General features: G+C 34.3%; 2 protein-coding genes across 2 annotated transcripts in view; both read left to right on the forward strand.

Annotated features, from left to right (window-relative positions):
• Ufsp2 (UFM1 specific peptidase 2) overlaps positions 1-18,096 on the forward strand; it is a 19,567-nt gene extending 1,471 nt beyond the window's left edge. Inside the window, exons 2-12 of the mRNA XM_015486140.2 lie at positions 2,599-2,677; positions 3,763-3,946; positions 4,031-4,097; positions 6,183-6,340; positions 6,748-6,940; positions 7,980-8,126; positions 10,935-11,099; positions 11,323-11,447; positions 13,599-13,675; positions 14,740-14,864; positions 17,935-18,096. Coding sequence (XP_015341626.1) covers positions 2,599-2,677; positions 3,763-3,946; positions 4,031-4,097; positions 6,183-6,340; positions 6,748-6,940; positions 7,980-8,126; positions 10,935-11,099; positions 11,323-11,447; positions 13,599-13,675; positions 14,740-14,864; positions 17,935-18,021 — 1,407 coding nt within the window. The 3' untranslated portion in view covers positions 18,022-18,096. The remainder of the gene's footprint in view (positions 1-2,598; positions 2,678-3,762; positions 3,947-4,030; positions 4,098-6,182; positions 6,341-6,747; positions 6,941-7,979; positions 8,127-10,934; positions 11,100-11,322; positions 11,448-13,598; positions 13,676-14,739; positions 14,865-17,934) is intronic.
• LOC107142663 (LRP2 binding protein) overlaps positions 14,740-18,134 on the forward strand; it is a 38,515-nt gene continuing 35,120 nt past the window's right edge. Inside the window, exon 1 of the mRNA XM_048791895.1 lies at positions 14,740-14,864. The gene's annotated coding sequence lies outside the window, so the exon portion shown is untranslated. The remainder of the gene's footprint in view (positions 14,865-18,134) is intronic.

The raw sequence follows: 18,134 nt of genomic DNA on the forward strand, positions 1-18,134 counted from the left end.
CCACCACCTCTTTCCTTCCTTCCCTCCTCCTCCTCCTCCTTCCTCCCCTCCCTCCTCCCCCCTCCCTCCTCCTCCTCCCCCTCCTCCTCCCCTCCCTCCTCCTCCTCCCCTCCCCTCCTCCTCCCTCCTCCTCCTCCTCCTCCTCCTCCCCTCCTCCTCTCCCCCCCAGCAATAAGATCAATGGACAATAGTGAAGCTGAATATGTCCTGAACTTTCTTCATTATTTCCTTAGAATAAATTCCCAGAAGCAGAATTGGGACAAAGGGTGGGATCTTTCAACAGGTTACAATTTTTAGAATAAATAAAAGCAGTTACTCTTAAAGAAATACAACAAGATATTTGTGAAATGAGAAAAAGTTGTAATGGTACCTACTTTATGTTCTGAGGATCGATGTCCATAGTGGATGTCAGTATCTATTTAATTCCAAATACGGTTCTCACTGTGCAGTATGATTTTTCAGCCTGATTAAGACATATTTTGAGAATATGACAAAATCTTTGAAACCTCTCCTCAAAAGCAAGCTCTCCCTCTTCCCACTCCCTACCTTTGCTGGTGTCTTTTGGTCACTTTCTCATACACAGTGATAAAGTTTGTTTGTCATATATCATCATTGACTACCTGGAACTTGGCATATGGACTCCAGTTAAGAACCGTTGATCATTTCCATTTTGCAAGTTCTCCCTCTGCATGTTCCACATTGCAAGTGTTATCCTATGCCATTTAAATTCTATTTTAAGTGGTTTTTATAGTTGTACGATATTCATAATTATTTAACCAATCTTCTGTTGATGGTAATTAGGTTAAAATACCCTAATTTTTCTGTGTTTTGCAGATTTTCTTAGAGTAAATTTCTATCTGCAGAACTACTAGCCCAAAGACGAGACTATAAAAGGCTTAGATTCTTTTTTTAAGTGTATTTTTTTTAGTTGTAGATAGACACAATATCTTTATTTTGTTTATTAATTTTTATGTAGTGCTGAGGATTGAACTCAGTGCCTCACACATGCTAGGTGAATGCTCTGCCACTGAGCCACAACCCCAGCCCAAAAAGCTTTGATTCTTATTGCCACCTTCCAAGAAGAGTTTCCAGTTTATACTGTCACCATCAATGATTTGTTAGTTTCCTCTCATTGTCTTGTTCACCAGGTGTCATCAGATTCCGTTCAGTGTTCTTATTCTATTCTTAAACTGGTTCTTTACCATTTATGTTTTCATGTCGTTGTTAAATCCCTCAAGACTATAACTTAGAAATATCATCTTAAAACTGTAGTTCTCGACCTTTTTTTGCACATTAGAATCACGGGCATGGGGGCAGAGGAAGCTTTTAAATATCCTTTTGCCTAGGTCTAACTTAGACCAATTGATCATAATTTCTGAGGGTGCAACCTAAGTATCAAAATTTTAAATTCCCCAGGTGATTTCAGTATGGAAAGTTGAAAACCCTTGATTTAAAATTTAGGGATATTATGATTTGGATATTAGGTATTGAATGTGTTCCTGATCGATGGTCATTTGGGTACTTTGTCATGGGGGTGGGGCGGGGGAGGTGGAGACTCGGAATCAACACACAGACTCCTGAAGCTGGTGAGAGAACTGGCTGGAGACCCGCCTCAAGTCTTTGTCCAGTAGCTCAGTTTATTTTTGGAATGCACACAATGGTTATAGGGTTTGAGTGGGGCGTGCCTGTCAATCATACATAAGCAAGACAATATCCATAAGCCAATCATCTTCTGCCTAATGTAACCGCACTGTGAGGAAACTCTAAATATTGCTGTCATGGCAGAAAGCAGGAAGGGTCTTTAACCCTTACTGAGTCAGGGGTTCCATGCCCTGAAGCCCCTGACTCTCAGTTTCTTGGCCGGGCAGTTTGGCAATGCTAACCACAAGTGCTGAGGATGTGGTTTCACCCCATCCTGCAGGCGCTCCTGTCAGGCCTGAAGGAAGGTGGATATTTCAGGCACTTCTGAGCTGCTAGTAGCTGCTAGCTGAGACTGAAACTTATTCCAACAAGGTATCCCCCCAAAAGCTCATGTTAGGCAAGATAGGAATGTTCAAAGGTGAAATGAGTTGATTAATGAGAGTTGTAACTTAATGGGTGGATTAACCCACTTGGTAGTTTAATAATTTGGATATATTCCTGGGTGGTATCCATAGGCAGGTGGGACATGGCTGGAGGAAGTAGATTATGTTTTGTCATTAGCATCTTAAGTGCACATGTGCTGTCTCTCCTTCCTGGCTGCCATGAGCTGAGCAGCTTTCCTCTGCAAAACTCTTTTCCCATGATATTTTGCCTCATCTCGGGCCAAGAGCAATGGAGTCTACTGACCAACCAGAAACTGAACACCTGAAACCCTGACCCCAAAATAAACTTTTCCTCCTCTAAGTTGTTTTTGTCAGGTATTTTGGTCACAGCTATGAAAAGCTGATTAAACACAAGGCATTGCATTCTATTTTTCTCCATAAAACAAGGAACTAATTCAAGAAATAATCCAAAGATTCAAGCTTAATTAATGCCTTACTCTAAAGTCTAATAGATTCTAATTTATTTGAGGATGGGTATGTTTTGCTTTAAAAGGGAATTTTTGTTTTATTCTAGGTAATTTCAGAAACTATGGATATACTCTTCAGAATAAGAGGAGGCCTTGATCTGGCTTTCCAGCTACCAACTGCTAATGGTAGGTGTTGAGAAAACTTCTACCTTTCTATCATAAAATTAATGATAAAATATACTGAGATTCCATTTGGCAGATGAAAACAAGTGAAAGACAGGTTAAATGAACTAAGGTTATATATTTAGTAAGTGAATTAAATAGTATTTAAACTTAAACATGGTTATAGCACCTTTACCAGTCCATGGGTACCTCTGTGGCAATTAAAAAAAAAAGTCCCCTCCTTCCCTTAGGGAATTTTTCTGCCTCTTGCAGAAAATTACTACAATAAACATAAGTATTGCCAATGAGCATAATGTACATAATACATCCAGAGCCTAATGTAAATAATAAATCTAATACATTTGTACATTTTAGACTTGCAGCTGTACATAACCCCACATCTCCAGACCCTACTTTTAAGAATACTATTATAATAGTTTAAGAAAGTCCACAGGAGAAAAATCAATGGGATTTGTATAAAACACGTTCTAGGATGTCATCCTGCTTCTGACTTGGACTACTGCCATAAACAAAGATAAAGAATACCAGAGGAGGAATGTGATGAATTGTGTTTGAGAATTTCAAGATGCCTATGGGACATTAAGTGCAGATTTCCAACAGACATTTGTCTGAAACTTAGGGGAAAGTGGTCAGAATTGGAGCTAAGGAATATGATGTCCATTAAAGATGATAGCTAATACCTTGATAATAAATGAAATCACTCATTAAAAGTATGATCAATTATGTTACAGCCACACAGAGGTTCAGAAAGATAAGAAATGAAAAGTGTAGGAGCAATGAAGACTTAATGCTAACAGGGATGGGATTTCTTTGTAGGGTCATGAAAATTTTCTAGAATTGGTGATGATTGTAAAACCTTGTGAATATATTAAAAGCCATCTATTTTATACTTTTAAAGAATGAATTTTATGATTTGTAAATTTTATCTCAATTTTAAACAAATAGAAAGGCAAAAATATTTGTTATAATTAATGGAAATGGGTATCTGAGAGTCAGTTTCACTATGTTCTACTTTCCTGTGTATTTGAAAGAATTCAGATTGAAAAATCGAATATTTTTCTTACCTTCTACATATTCTTTTAATTTAGAAATTTTTATCAAGAAGGCATTAAAACGTGTATTGAGTGACCTGTCGAAAAAGCTTTCTTCAAATGCACTTGTATTCAGAATTTGCCATAGTTCAGTGTATGTATGGCCTAATAGTGACATAAACACCATTCCAGGAGAACTGACTGATAGCTCTGCTTGTAAGAACATAATGCGCTTTATTAAGTAAGTATATTTAAAGATTTCTAGAAATGTTTTTCAAAACATCACTTAATAATTTTAAATGTATCTGTGTATCAAAAATTTTAGATCTGAGCAGGAAGAAGATACAAAACGAAAATTCATGAGAAAGAAAGACAAAAAATTATCAGACATGGTAAGCAAATCACTTGTCTTCTTTATTAATAAAAATATTAAATCTTCAAATTTGGAGCTGACTAAGATCTTATAGATAGTTTAATCTAACCTTATTTTTATAGGTCAGAACATTGAGTTTCAAAAAGGTTTTGTGTCTGTTTCACATATCTAAACTTTATCTTACTATAATACATATCTTGGAAATTTTTTTTAATGCTTCCTTTGTTTCCACAAAAATAAGACAGACTTGAATACTTTTACAAGTCATTTAAAAGTAAATAAAAGTACATAAAAATACTCATTCTTACACATGACAAAGGGACACATTATGACATGTAAAATAATGAATGCTAAAAGATTTCTTGTTCTTCACACTGTTTTTTGTTCTACTGATTTTTGCACCAGTATTACTGATTACCTGCCATATTCCACAAATTTTTCCAGAGATGAAAAATGGAAACACTTCTTCCAGGGTACAAAGTTAGAGTGACTATAGTGTTTTTTAAATCTGATTGGTGGACAATGGATGCCTATGAGATTAGTGATACCTTATTAAAACACCAGTTATAAGAATAGAGAAGAAAAAGTGGATACAAAAAAATATTTAGAGTATACAATGAATTGTATTTGGAAATTGATTAGATATGGCACAACCAGTTTCTTACTTGAGAAAAGATGGAAAGTGATGAAGACATGAGGTCATTGTGGGTATGTTTGACAGAAGTAAGACACAGACAAGCTATTGAATTTACAAATGTGATGTGCACAAAAAATTGTGAGGTGGATATTGATTTGAAAATTATCAATAGTTAGAACTTGACATTTTGAGTAGTACATGTCAGTTATTTCATAATATATTCACTGATTTGAGTTTGTTTTTATGCTTTCTGGTCATTAGATTCCTGTATTATGGTCAGGAATATCACTGAAGAGATATTATGTCCTTTCCAGTATAGTGTACTAAAGAGGCAGATGCTATCACTTTGTTCCAATTCTTAGTGATATTAACTTTCATCACTTACTTAAGATGGTATCTACTAGTTTTCTCTGTGGTGAAGGTACTATGTATTCCATTATGATTAATATCCCATGAGAGAATACTTCTAATCCAGCTCTTAACCGCCATTGTCAAATTTCACCAGAATCCAATATGATGCTTACAACCTGGTGATTTTTCTATCATTTCCTTCTACATTTATTAGATGGCATTGTACTATAAGGAAGAGTCTGCCTGCCCCCCACCCCTCTTTATTTTTTTCTCATTTGCATGGAAGCTTAGATTCTTATTTTATGAAATGAACTATAATCTGGTACTATCATTAGTTATTTTGACATATATTTTCTAAAATTTGACCAATAGAAGCATCTTCAAGCCACCTCTGTTGTCTTTTTACAATTATATCTTTGAGCACTCCTTTCTATCTTTCCGTAAGATGGTCCAGGTGCAACATATTCTTTCCCAGTTCCAGCTCAGGAATCAGTCATTCTTCATGGAATAGATAGATAGATACATACATACACACTGCATATCTATCAGTGTGAGTAATATTGATTCCTTCAATACCACTTCAATTCCACCAAGTTATCAACAACTCCCAATGAGAAGCTTGACTGCTAGTATCCTCAGTATTTTGCAAAATTTGTTCAGACACAGAAAATAGTTTTAGAATCATTTCTTACCACTGCAAAAATCAAACCTAGTAAATACAGCTGAACATTTGTTTATAGGTATGTATATATTTAAACCAGGGGTATATAGTCAAAGTTCCTTTTGTGTGTAGTTATCTTATGGTGTTTGTTTGAATTTTTTAACAATTAAAATCCATACAAAAGTTGAGAGACTAGTATAATGAACCATGGTGAACCTATACCTAGCATTAATATTGTGTCAACATATGACCAGTCTGATTTCATCTTTACTTCCTATCCACTCTCCCTCTTTGCCCAGATTATTTTGAAGCAAAAAGAAATTTCTTAAGATTTATACTTTTAAACAATTCACTGCAACTTTATGTATTGTCCTTAAAAAAAAAGGTCCTTTTACTTATCCTTCATATTTTGAGCTTAATGTTCAACAAGTTGACATTGCTGTTTATCTATATAGCATCAAATAGTAAACATAGATCTTATGCTGGAAATGTCAACATCTCTGGCTGCTGTAACCCCCATCATTGAAAGGGAAAGCGGAGGACATCACTATGTTAATATGACCTTGCCAGTTGATGCAGTTCTGTCTGTTTCTCCAGAAGAAACATGGGGAAAGTAAGTATTTTTATACTATTACTGCCACATTTAAATGAAGACCCTTCCTGCAAAGTAATCAGAGCCCATTTTTAGATATTAGAATGGCATGTTTGAGTGGTTGTTGTTTTTACTATGATTTATTCCTTGTTTATTATCAACCAAAGAGTCACCTAGTAATTATTTATTTAGAGAAAGTAGGGTAGTATGCCAAAAACTAGAGGGTTTCCCTTTATCCACACAGTGAAAATACAGTTTCTTTTACTTGACATAATTTAGACTTCTTTTAACAAACCTGATCCAGACATGTTTTAACTAACCTGATCCAATCAAGTTTTTACTATGTTAGAGATATATTAGCTTTACACTTTGATTCAGTAGCCACTAAGACTTTTGTTAATACACTTGTGAATTTCCTCCCCCCACAGAGTTCGTAAACTTCTAGTGGATGCAATTCATAATCAACTAACTGATATGGAAAAATGCATTTTGAGATATATGAAAGAAACATCTATCGTGGTTCCTGAACCATTGCACTTTTTATTACCAGGAGAAAAAGGTCTTGTAACAGTTTCATATCCATCAGGAATTCCGGATGGCCAGCTACAGGCCTATAGAAAGGTAAAATCAATTCATTTATTCTTGAAAAAGACAATGACCATTGTTCATGTTATATTTATTTATATATTTCCAGTAAAAGGAAATTATTTTGTAATTTACCTTAAAAGTATGGAAATAAATTATTAGTTTTTTATATTATTTAGTTTCTGTTTTCATGGAACTTTTTTTTGTATTACTAATGAAAAAATATTGTGCTGGTTATATTTTAATTTTGAATGCTCCATTTGGTTCATACATTCTATGGAATTTTTATAATTTTTCTATAATGAAATGCAGAAATGAAAAGATGTAGCATGTTTAGATTAGCTGATGATTGTTAACAAATTGCTTTTCCCTTCTGTTACTTCCAGATTTGTGGGGGGAAAAAAAAACCAACAAGATTACAGTTAAGGAAGGAATGTTAGAATTTATGCGAATGCTGATTATGATCTATGATAATACTGTACCTTAGGTAGGGTTAGGGTTATTAGGTTTTATTAGAGGAATTTGGGTAAAAACATAACTAGCATTTAAAGAAATGAGATTTATTGGTAAAAATGACTATTTTTTTAAGTGTATCTTTTTGATATGTGGCCTTACCTATAACCCATCAAATTGTATTATGGGGCCATTTTCCTAAAATCTATCCCTAAGAAGTAGTGTAATATTCTAACCCTGTATACCTCTCTGTAAATGTAAGGTGAATTGATTTGCAGAGGTAACATCTGTCCAAGGTGGTCTTTTCAAACACTAGAGTACAAAGGAGTGATGTCAGAGTTTTAAAAGTAACCATTACATGTTTTTATACAGTTGAGAAAATATCACATTTTAAACATGTACATATATTTTTATTTTCATGCCGTTTTGGTTGGTTTAATACCACTAACTTCTACTCTATAATTTAATCAGTACCGTTTATGTTTGTAAAGTGCTCTTAACATGATTTTTCAAAATACTTTGATATAGTTTTATCTTTGTCAAATATAATTTGTTTTATATCTTTATTTATTGACAAAGAATCTTATTAACTTTTTTCTTTGTTGATTCTGATTTCATTTAGGAGTTACATGATCTCTTCAATTTGCCATGTGACAGACCTTATTTCAAAAGGTCTAATGCTTATCACTTTCCAGATGAGCCATACAAAGATGGTTACATTAGAAATCCACACATTTATCTTAATCCACCTAACATAGAAGCCCATATGGTGAGTTTTAACTAATTGCATATAAGAGTCATTTGATCATTTGTCTCATTTATTTTTTGTTGGTACCCAAGAGAAGTTTTAAGGATTGATTCATAATATATGTCTTCCCTAAAAAATTAATTTATCACCTATTTCTTTGCAAAGTCTTTACGATAGCAGTAATTAACAATGATCTAAAAGAGTAAGTAATTAATAGTGACCTGAGAGTGGAGAGTATATACCACATTTCTCTTACTCAAATTTCATTCCTTGATTTCTTTGAAAGTTTGTCCCATTTTTTCATTCTGAAACTGCAAAATCATTCTAATTAAGGGCGTATCTGCACAAACCACACTGAAGGATATATCTGACAACTTTTTGGTCTTATTTTCTGTATGTAATCTACCTGGTTATAAGGGATAGATTCTCACATAAAGGATAGATTCTCCCTTAAATAAAAGGGATGGAGAAAGGAGTTAAAGATACATGTAGACCAATGAGAAATAGGAATAGGAGCACAGCTGGCCCTCTTAAAACAAAGGAACCCTGAGACTGGTAGCTGTCCGAGTATCTCTCAAGTCCTACATGGACTCCTTGATGGCTGTTCCATTGCTTTCTATGTGTCTCTTTTTGATCCTGAGTGGCCTGTTCTATCTTTTCTCAGTTTTATACCTTCTGTATCCTCATTGTTTCAGTTTGTGTAGGACTTTTTCCTATCCTTCCTCTTAGCTGCTCAGCGTGTGCTTCATTTCAACTTCATTACCTGCTCCTTACTGGTTCACTCTGCACTTCTCAGTTCAGATTCCCAAAAGCAAGAAAATTTAATTGGCTATCTTTTCATGACAATTATTCAGCACCTTCTGAGTGTCCAGGGGCTTTTGTAAGAAAATCTGAAGAACTAAAATTGAATATATGATACAATAGGGGCCTACTTCTAGCCTTATCCATCTGAATGCACTTAACTCCATCTGACAGAACTGTGGACACATCACCTCCCCTAGAAAGAACTCTGAGCACTCACTGTTACATGTACACACAAGAGTCTTTAGAGAGCATTTCAGGGATATTAAATGACTCACTTATTTTGAAAAGATGAGAAGAAATCTTGAGACCTATTCCTTGTTAAAAATCTTGCTCTGTCACAGACATAGAATCATAGAATAGGAAGTATAAAACAGAGTTTTATACTTTTTGTTGAGACAAAAAGTAAAACTCTTGATGGTTTTTCTAGTAGATGGTTACATAAATGTTTTCTCTCTCAGACTATATTCAGAACTCCTCCAGGGTAGATATTATATCATATATTCTCTTTTAATTCTTTAAAGAGAACTTTGACACTCAAAATACTAAGTGAATACTGATATATTTGTGACAATGAAATTCCTTATCTGTATTACAAAGGAGCCAGAAGCATTGATAATAATTTTTAAATATTTATTATGTAATATTTTATATGTACATATAATACATATGTAAAATGTATAGCATAGCAAGGAAATGAGTACTGAGGAGCCCCTACTTATTTAAGCACTAGAACATTATCAGTCTGACAGAGCACTCCTTCCTTTTTCACTCCCTGCCTCCACAACAGTACCAAGAAAGATTCTTACACAGTTGACCCTCCATATCCATGGTTGTGCATCTGTGGACTCAGTCAACACCCTGATCAAAATTATTTTGGAGAAAAAATTATGTCAGTACTGAACAGACTTTTATTTCACAAGCAATTCAATTGTTTTAGAAAATAATATTGGTTTATAAAAAAAGATGTGCATTCTTAGCATTATACTACAACTAAGAATTTTATAATATCAACCTTTATTTTAGAGTTATTAAATAACACCCTGGGCTGTTTATAAAATGCAGAAGCATTTTATGAATCCTTCACTTATTTGTTTATACATTCCTTTAGTCCTTCATTTTTTCATTCAGGAAGATCATCATTTATTCAACAACATTTGTATCAATTGAGTGCCCAGTCTGTTATAGAAGCAATGTTAAGTTAAACATCAAATAGTGATATGCTTTGGAATAAAGTAGGCTAAAGATGATGTCCAGGGCAGAAGACGGGTGGTGAGAGTGAGCATGCCATCTTTAGGTTGGATGGTCAGGGAAGGTCTCTGACAACTTAATGGAAACCTGAGTGGAAGAAGGGTGAAGCTGTAAAATTATTTGGGTAAATAGTTTTTCTATCCAAGAGAACCTTAAGGCTCTGAGGTCAGATTATCCCTGGTGTATTTGAACCCAAACCAGATGAAGAAATAGGGAAAAGCAAAGGAGATGAAGTTGGAAAGGAGACCACTGTTGGGTCCACTGTTGAGGAACTTTGGTTTTTAATAAAAACCAAGAAAGAGGGTATAATGTTAAGCCATAGTTCTGTGAAGGCATATTTATTTATTTATTTTTCTAATTTGTTATATATACCAGCAGAGTGCATTACAATTCACATATTACATATATACAGCACAATTTTTCATGTCTTTGGTTATATACAAAGTATATTCACACCATTCATGTCTTTATACATGTACTTAGGGTAATGATGTCCATCTCATTCCACCATCTTTTCTACCCCCATGCCCCTTCCTTTCCCCTCCCACCTCTTTGTCCTAGAGTTCATCTAATCCTCCCATGCTCCCCCTCCCAACCCCACTATGAATCAGCCTCCTTATATCAGAGAAAACATTTGGCATTTGGTTTTTGGGGATTGACTATTTTTACAAGGTTCTAAAGCAATAGTCAGAACAGTAAACATGCCTCAGGCATATGTATAAAATATGTACTTCTATCTTAAGTTAATATTGTATTATATTTCTTCTTTTTATATAGATTTATGTGGTCCAGGGTATATATGGTTATCACCATTATATGCAGGATCGAATAGATGACAATGGCTGGGGCTGTGCCTACCGATCGCTGCAGACTATCTGCTCTTGGTTCAGACATCAGGGATACACAGAGAGAGCCATTCCAACACACAGGGAAATTCAGCAGGTACTAAACACCCCATTTTAAATTATAAGCAAGTATATGTTTTATTAGCCATTAATAATTTAATATAATACCATTAATAATTGTTATTGCCCTGTGGTGTAGACATATTGTTATTTTGAAGGAAAAAAATATTCTCATACTGGTAATCAGAGAAAATACCCTAAATGTAATTTTTAATAGTTGTCATGTATATGGATTTTTTTATATTTTTAAACACATAAAGGCTCTAGTTGATGCCGGTGACAAACCAGCAACATTTGTCGGATCACGGCAATGGATTGGATCTATTGAGGTACAGCTGGTACTAAACCAATTGATTGGTATAACTTCAAAAATATTGTTTGTCAGGTAAGAACACTTTAAGAAATTAGGTAAATCATTTCAAAGTGACAGTTTGTCATTTTTATTAAAATAATTTTTAAAATTATATATTTTCCCCTATTTATTTTCACTCCTTTCTCTTTCTTCTTACTTTATAAGTTTCATTTTTTAACCCTAAATTTTTTTATTTGCTCTTAGAAGACTTGTGAGTTTACAAATAAACTGTGGTATATACCTTCATTGTCTAGGCCTAATTTTAGCCTATACAAAGAAAACTTACAAGTATTTTAACCTTTGTGTTTACAAAGTCTAGTTTGGGGTATTTTTGTTTTTTGGTACCAGGGATTAAACTCAGGGGTGCTTAAACACTGAGCCACTTCCCCAGCCCTTTTCTATTTTTTATTTCGAAACAACATTCTGATAAGTTACCTAGGGCCTAAGTTGCTTAGGCTGGCTTTGAACTTGTAATCTTCCTGCCTTAGCCTCCCAAGCTGTTGGGATTATAGGCATGCACCACCACATCCAGCAAAAGTCTGGTTTTTGAGTGCTTAATTCTTCAAAAATTCTTGAAAGGACAAAATCAAATCTTGATCTGTGACTGACATTTTTGTTTGCCTCTTGCTCTTTTTCTAAGATATTAATAAACCAATAATGTGTCCAAATAATATACTTATCTTACAATTCTAGAGAATTCTATTATTAAAATGAGAAAATATAAATTAAGTTATATCACTTTCTCTAACCATAACTAGCTAACTCTATATTGTATGACCTCAGGTGTTTAAATGTATTTTTTTATTGATAACTATAGTTATAGTATCCTCATTATCAAGTGCTTTAATATGTCTGATTTCACAATTGGAATTTGGAATAGTTATGGAAATCACTGCTAAATAATGACAGATTAAGAAGCAAATAATTTTTTCAAGTGAGTTTTGGTACATTAAAACATTATTTATTAAGCCAAAAATTAAGGTTTAGCATCATCTGGCACCTCCAAAAAAAGTAAACACAAAAACAAAAACAAAAAAACATACTAATAGTGGCTGATTTATAATGGGCCAACTTATGATTTATTACTTTACAATGGAACAAATGCAATAACTCATTCAGTAGAAACCTTACTTTGAAATTTTTAAAAAAATATTTTTTAGTTGTAGATGGACACAAATACCTTTATTTATTTATCTTTATGTGGTGCTGAGGATTGAACCCAGTGACTCACCCATGCTAGGTGAGTGCTCTACCACTAAGCCACAAACCCAACTCCCTTACTTTGAAAATTTGATCTTTTCCTGCGTAGTGATATGCAGTTTAATACTCTGGTGGTGGTGGGCTAATTCCCAGTTAGCCATTTGTTTACAAGGAGAAACGCAATGTACTATGTTGCTAAACTGTGATGTTTGGTATATGAGGTATCTTAAATGCATTTCCAACTTATAGTGTTTTCAATTTAAATAATGGGTTTGGGGGATGGAATCCTATTGTGAGTCAAGGAACATATATGTACCTCCCTTTACCTCTCCATCTTTCTTTCCTTTTCTCAAAAGTAGAAATTGCATAATAATTATGTTGTACTTAACAACATTTTGCAATTTTCATACCAACTTCACAGACATACATTTCAGTCTTAGAATCTCCTCTGTCACGTCTATAGGTAGGTATTAAGGAAGAGAAAATACAGACTCAGAAATGCCATAGCTGGGGATGTAGCTCAGAGGTAGAATACTTGGCTAGCATGCTTGGCCCTGGGTTTGATTCCCTGCACCACCAAAAATATATAAATAAAAAACTCTCCTTTTTTCTAATAATTAAATTTCTGCATAAGAGTGCCCTGGACATCAAGATGAACAGTTTGAATCTCATATTAAAAATCTAGAACCTTCTTTATGCAGTTCCAGAAGCAGAAAATCAGGCCTTTCCTAGCATAGTTAGTAGCATAGTTAGTAGCCTTAAATATTTAGAGTTTCTGTTGCTTTAAATTGCTTTCTAGTCACCTTTGGCGGTGGGTGGGGAGGGATGCTTTCTAAGTCTGTTCTCTACCACTTGATTTTTACTTTTTTGTTTAAGTAACAAACAAAAAGGAAAACAAAAGGTAGAAAACATTGGCTCACCAAACTCATTATTTGACCTTAGTGTTCAAAGTAGTTCATCTAATGGAAAATGGTTTCTTTCTAGCCAAGGCTCAGAAATGGCTTCACGAGGACGGGAACTGGCTAATCATTTCCAGAGTGAAGGCACTCCAGTAATGATTGGTAAGGTATCTTGAACATCTTAGGCTAATTTGATAGAGTGGAAAATGTGTGAAATGACTTAGTAATACTTAGATGTTGCATAAAATAAGTCATTTTAAACATTTTAAAATTAAATTCTATACCATAATATTGGCTCTCTGGATATTTTAAAAATTTACAAGGTTCTTGACAGGTTGTAAAAAAGATTATAATAACAAAAAGAAAAGCTAAGAAAAGAAACCAATAACTATATTTAAACATTTGGAAAACTAAGAGAAGTATTAAAAAGGATAAAGCTGCAGTGGCACACACCTATAATCCGAGCAGCTTGGGAGACTGAGGCAGGAGTTTCAAAAGTTCAAGGCCAGCCTTAGCAACTCAGTGAGGCCTTGAGCAACTTAGCAAGATCCTGTCTCTAAATAAATAAATAAAAAGGACTGGGAATGTAGCTTAGTGGTAAAGTACCCCTGCATTCAGGCCCCAATAGCAAAAAAAAAAAAAAGAGGAATGTAGCTTAGTGGTAAAGTACCCCTGCATTCAAGCCCCAATAGCAAAAAAAAAAAAGAGGAGATGGTCACTTGACTAGACATCAAAAGTCATGGCTCAGTCACTTGGCTATCTGTGTGACACTGTGCAAATGATTTAACCTCTCTGGGCTTTATTTGTAGAATAAGAATATTGGGTTGGTTGATCAAAAGATTCATGAGTCTCTGAAGAGGCAGAAAGAGTAGGTGGGCAATATCATTGGAGATATCAGAGCAAATACAGCAGAGGCTCCACAGCAGTGATTATTCTATTGGGAGGAGTTTGGAGCCTCTGGCTCTTATCCAATTTAGATAATTTAAAGGATATGGCAGCAGAATACAAGCTTTATGTGATTATGAATACAGGTTGCATCTTTCATGTGTCAAGGATAAAATTTACCTTTTCAGAGTATATTTGACATCATGGTCTTTTACAATTAGGGTAATGAATTTTAATGCTATTTAGGTCAACAAGTAGGCAAAATAATCTCTCTCTTTATTTTAAAATATAATAGCAGTTTGAGATTGGTTTATGCCTCTGGTATGTCATGTCTTCTCTAGGAGGAGGAGTCTTAGCCCACACAATACTAGGAGTTGCATGGAATGAGACGACAGGGCAGATAAAATTTCTGATTCTAGATCCACATTATACAGGCGCTGAAGATCTGCAAGTTATTCTGGAAAAGGTAAGTATCCATTTAACACAAATTTAGCAACAAAGCCAAGAACTCAGAAGTGAAAGGTAGCAAACTAGATATCAACAGAAAGATGACAAGCTGAGGGCAGTGAGGAGGCATTCTAAGGCTATCATTAGTAACTGTCTCTCTATACAGGGAGACTAGAAGGACAAAGTCAGTTGGAAAAGATAAAATTTAGGTTAAACTTGTAAAACCTTTCTCAGTTTTTATATTTAATAATGGAACACAAAGTTCATAAATATATTAATTTAGAGATTTTATAGCTTTATATAAATAAATACATCAAGGTTTACTGATGACTTAAAATATAAGGGTAGAACATATAAACTTTTATAATTTTAAAATTAACTAGAAATAGCCAAGAAAAATGCTGGAGATTATGGAGGATTGACTGCTTTTGATTTATTTACATATAACCTGATCTTATTCTATAGAGATTTTGAAGTTGAGACCAACTCAAGAATATTTGTTGATGTTTTACAATATCAGTTAAAAGAAGAATTAATTTAAATTGATTTATAGGGAACTAATTCTCACATATGAAAATTGAGTACTAAATCTTCAGGAGACAAGTATTTTAAGCCGTAATTAACCCAAATTTTAAATAACAATTATGTTCTATACCAAATATGTTAAAATTACAAAGAACGCATACAACCTTTTAAATCATCAACTAATGAATGTATCCTACTATTTTATTACTCATTCATTACTCTTCATTTTTGTCATGTTTTCCTTAGGTCAGTATCATTAGTATCAAAGAAAGGTTTCTCTGAACTTTGTAGTTGAGTTTAATTAGGTCACTTTTTGCAAAGAATGGGATGGTTTTAACATTGAAATTCATTGGTGAGGTATTTTCAGAAATTTAAAAAAAAATGTAATTACACCTTTCTAAAGCCCTAAGGATAAAAAGTCAGCAATCCTGAAAGAAAGGTACAGGCTGCTGCAAGAACTTACAGGAGTTGGATGTACTCAGAGCAAGCTGCAGAAGTGTGGCTGGAGAGACAGGCAGGAGCTAAAGCCAGGCAAGAACCCCAGGAAAAGCCTTATTTTCATCAGGGGAGTGACATAGATATTACTTCTTTACCACAGGCTTGAGGTGCTTTGCACGAGATGGAATTATCTATGCAAGATTTTCTGAAGTAATTAGAGGAAGTCAGGTTGTCCCCGATTGTTTTTTCTATAAATTGCAGTCTCCTCCTTTTGGGCTATTTTGATAGAATGGAAAATGTGTGAAATGAATTAGTAATATTTAAATGTTGCATAAAATAAGACATTTTAAAATATGTTTTTAAAAAATATGTTAACATTATTTTAGGAGTTATATTTCTGTAGAACTTCTGCAATAGCAGGAACCCCCTTGACACACAGTGCTTACAAGAAACTATGAAGCCAAAGCCAAGTGCAGCCATCAGTAGAATTTTGACTGTCACTTGATGCAATAGTCTAAGAGGCAATTCTGCCTCTTCTGTTCCTCTTTACCCTCTTGTGGAGCTTTCCTGTTTACATTCCCAGGCCAGTCATCTCCAAGAAGCATCGTCCTCCATATACTTGCCTTTTGGCACATTCTCCACCCATTTCTCATTTAAAAAAAAAAAAAAATTAGATCTGGTTGCCAGGAGAAAACCTACATGTCTGAAAGTATCAGAAAAGGTTAAAACAAAAATGGTATAAGCCTTTTTATATATGTCTGTTAAGAAAACAGATTTTAGGGCATTGAATTAAAGTTTGGTGAAAAACACACGCCAATGAAATAGATTATTAATGTTTAGAAACGTCTAATACATGGTAATCCAAACTTAATGGTGGTTGCCTAGGGAGAGGATTTTTTTCACTTTGATCATGTTAGAATTTTTACAGTATATGTTTTTGTAATCAAAACAAAAAACACAGCCTAGTATGGTGGTGCACACCTGTAATCCCAGTGGCTCAGGAGGCTGAGGCAGGAAGATCATGAGTTCAGAGCCAACCTCAGCAACTTATCGAGGCCTAAGAACCTCAGCAAGACCCTGTCTCTAAATAAAATACAAAAAAGGGCTGGGGATATGCTCAGTGGTTATGTGCCCGTGGTTCAATCCCTGACCCCCTTCCTGAAAAAAAAAAAAAAAATTAAAAAAGATCTTTTCCAGTAAGACCTCCCCTATCTCTCTACACACACACACACACCGGAAAAAAAAAAAAAAAAAAAAATGGAGCTAAGACACTATCTTTTATAGCCACTCTAAATTTTAGCCAGAATATCCTGACTTAGTTAAAAGAATAAGACGACTATTTTTCTTTCCATGGTATCTGAAGAGTTCTCAGCTAGCCTCTTCCCAATTATTTCTCAAAGCATTTCATTCTGAAACAACATAAACCGGTCATCAGCTTTTTCTTCTTTAATAAATCAGTGGTCCTAGAAGAAATTTGATAAACTTTCATATAATCATATGATTTTGTTTGAAAGTAATTTTGTCTGCATGAGAAAAGGATTCATACTGACATGAAGAATGGCAAGTAGAAATGATTATAGCCTGAGGAAAATGAAAGAACACAGAGTGCAGCTTATGGGGCAAAATCAGTTTCTCACTACCATATTTCATCCTACCTAGGATACAACCAAATAAGCTATACTTGTTATTGACTGCCAGAGATATAAAACTATGCATCTTAGGACCCATGAAGTGTGTGGTAACTGGACTAACAATTACTGTTAGGAAGTTTTTCTTTTTTGATAATTTCTGTGACTAAATAATCTAGAATTAAAAGTTTAAAATCTGGGTTGGGGTTGTGGCTCAGCAGTAGAGCGCTCGCCTAGCATGTGCGAGGCCCTGGGTTCCATCCTCAACACCACATAAAAATAAATAAACAAAGGTATTGTCTCTAACCAAAAAATAAATATTAAAAAAAAAGTTTAAAATCTGTGTTGAAAGGACCCAAATAAGTTACTTTTCTACAGTTAGAAAACCCTTGAATTATATAGGTATTGGAGTCCTATTCCAGAGCTTTGTGCTGCAATTTCTAGTGAGTGGTCTTAAAACTTAGTAAAATGTTTTCCTTTCCCTTCTTCCAAATCCAGGGCTGGTGTGGATGGAAGGGCCCAGACTTTTGGAACAAGGAAGCTTACTATAACTTATGTCTTCCTCAGCGACCAAATACTATTTAAATTATCTTGGACTCAAAGACTATAGTAAAATGGTATTATAAACTTGTTAATAAAAAATTTTAATTTCAAAGTAAATCCTGAGTGTAGTTTGATATTGAACTATAACTTTTTGC

Source organism: Marmota marmota, unplaced genomic scaffold, assembly GCF_001458135.2.
Source record: "Marmota marmota marmota unplaced genomic scaffold, marMar, whole genome shotgun sequence".
In the NCBI taxonomy this organism is placed as follows: domain Eukaryota; kingdom Metazoa; phylum Chordata; class Mammalia; order Rodentia; family Sciuridae; genus Marmota; species Marmota marmota.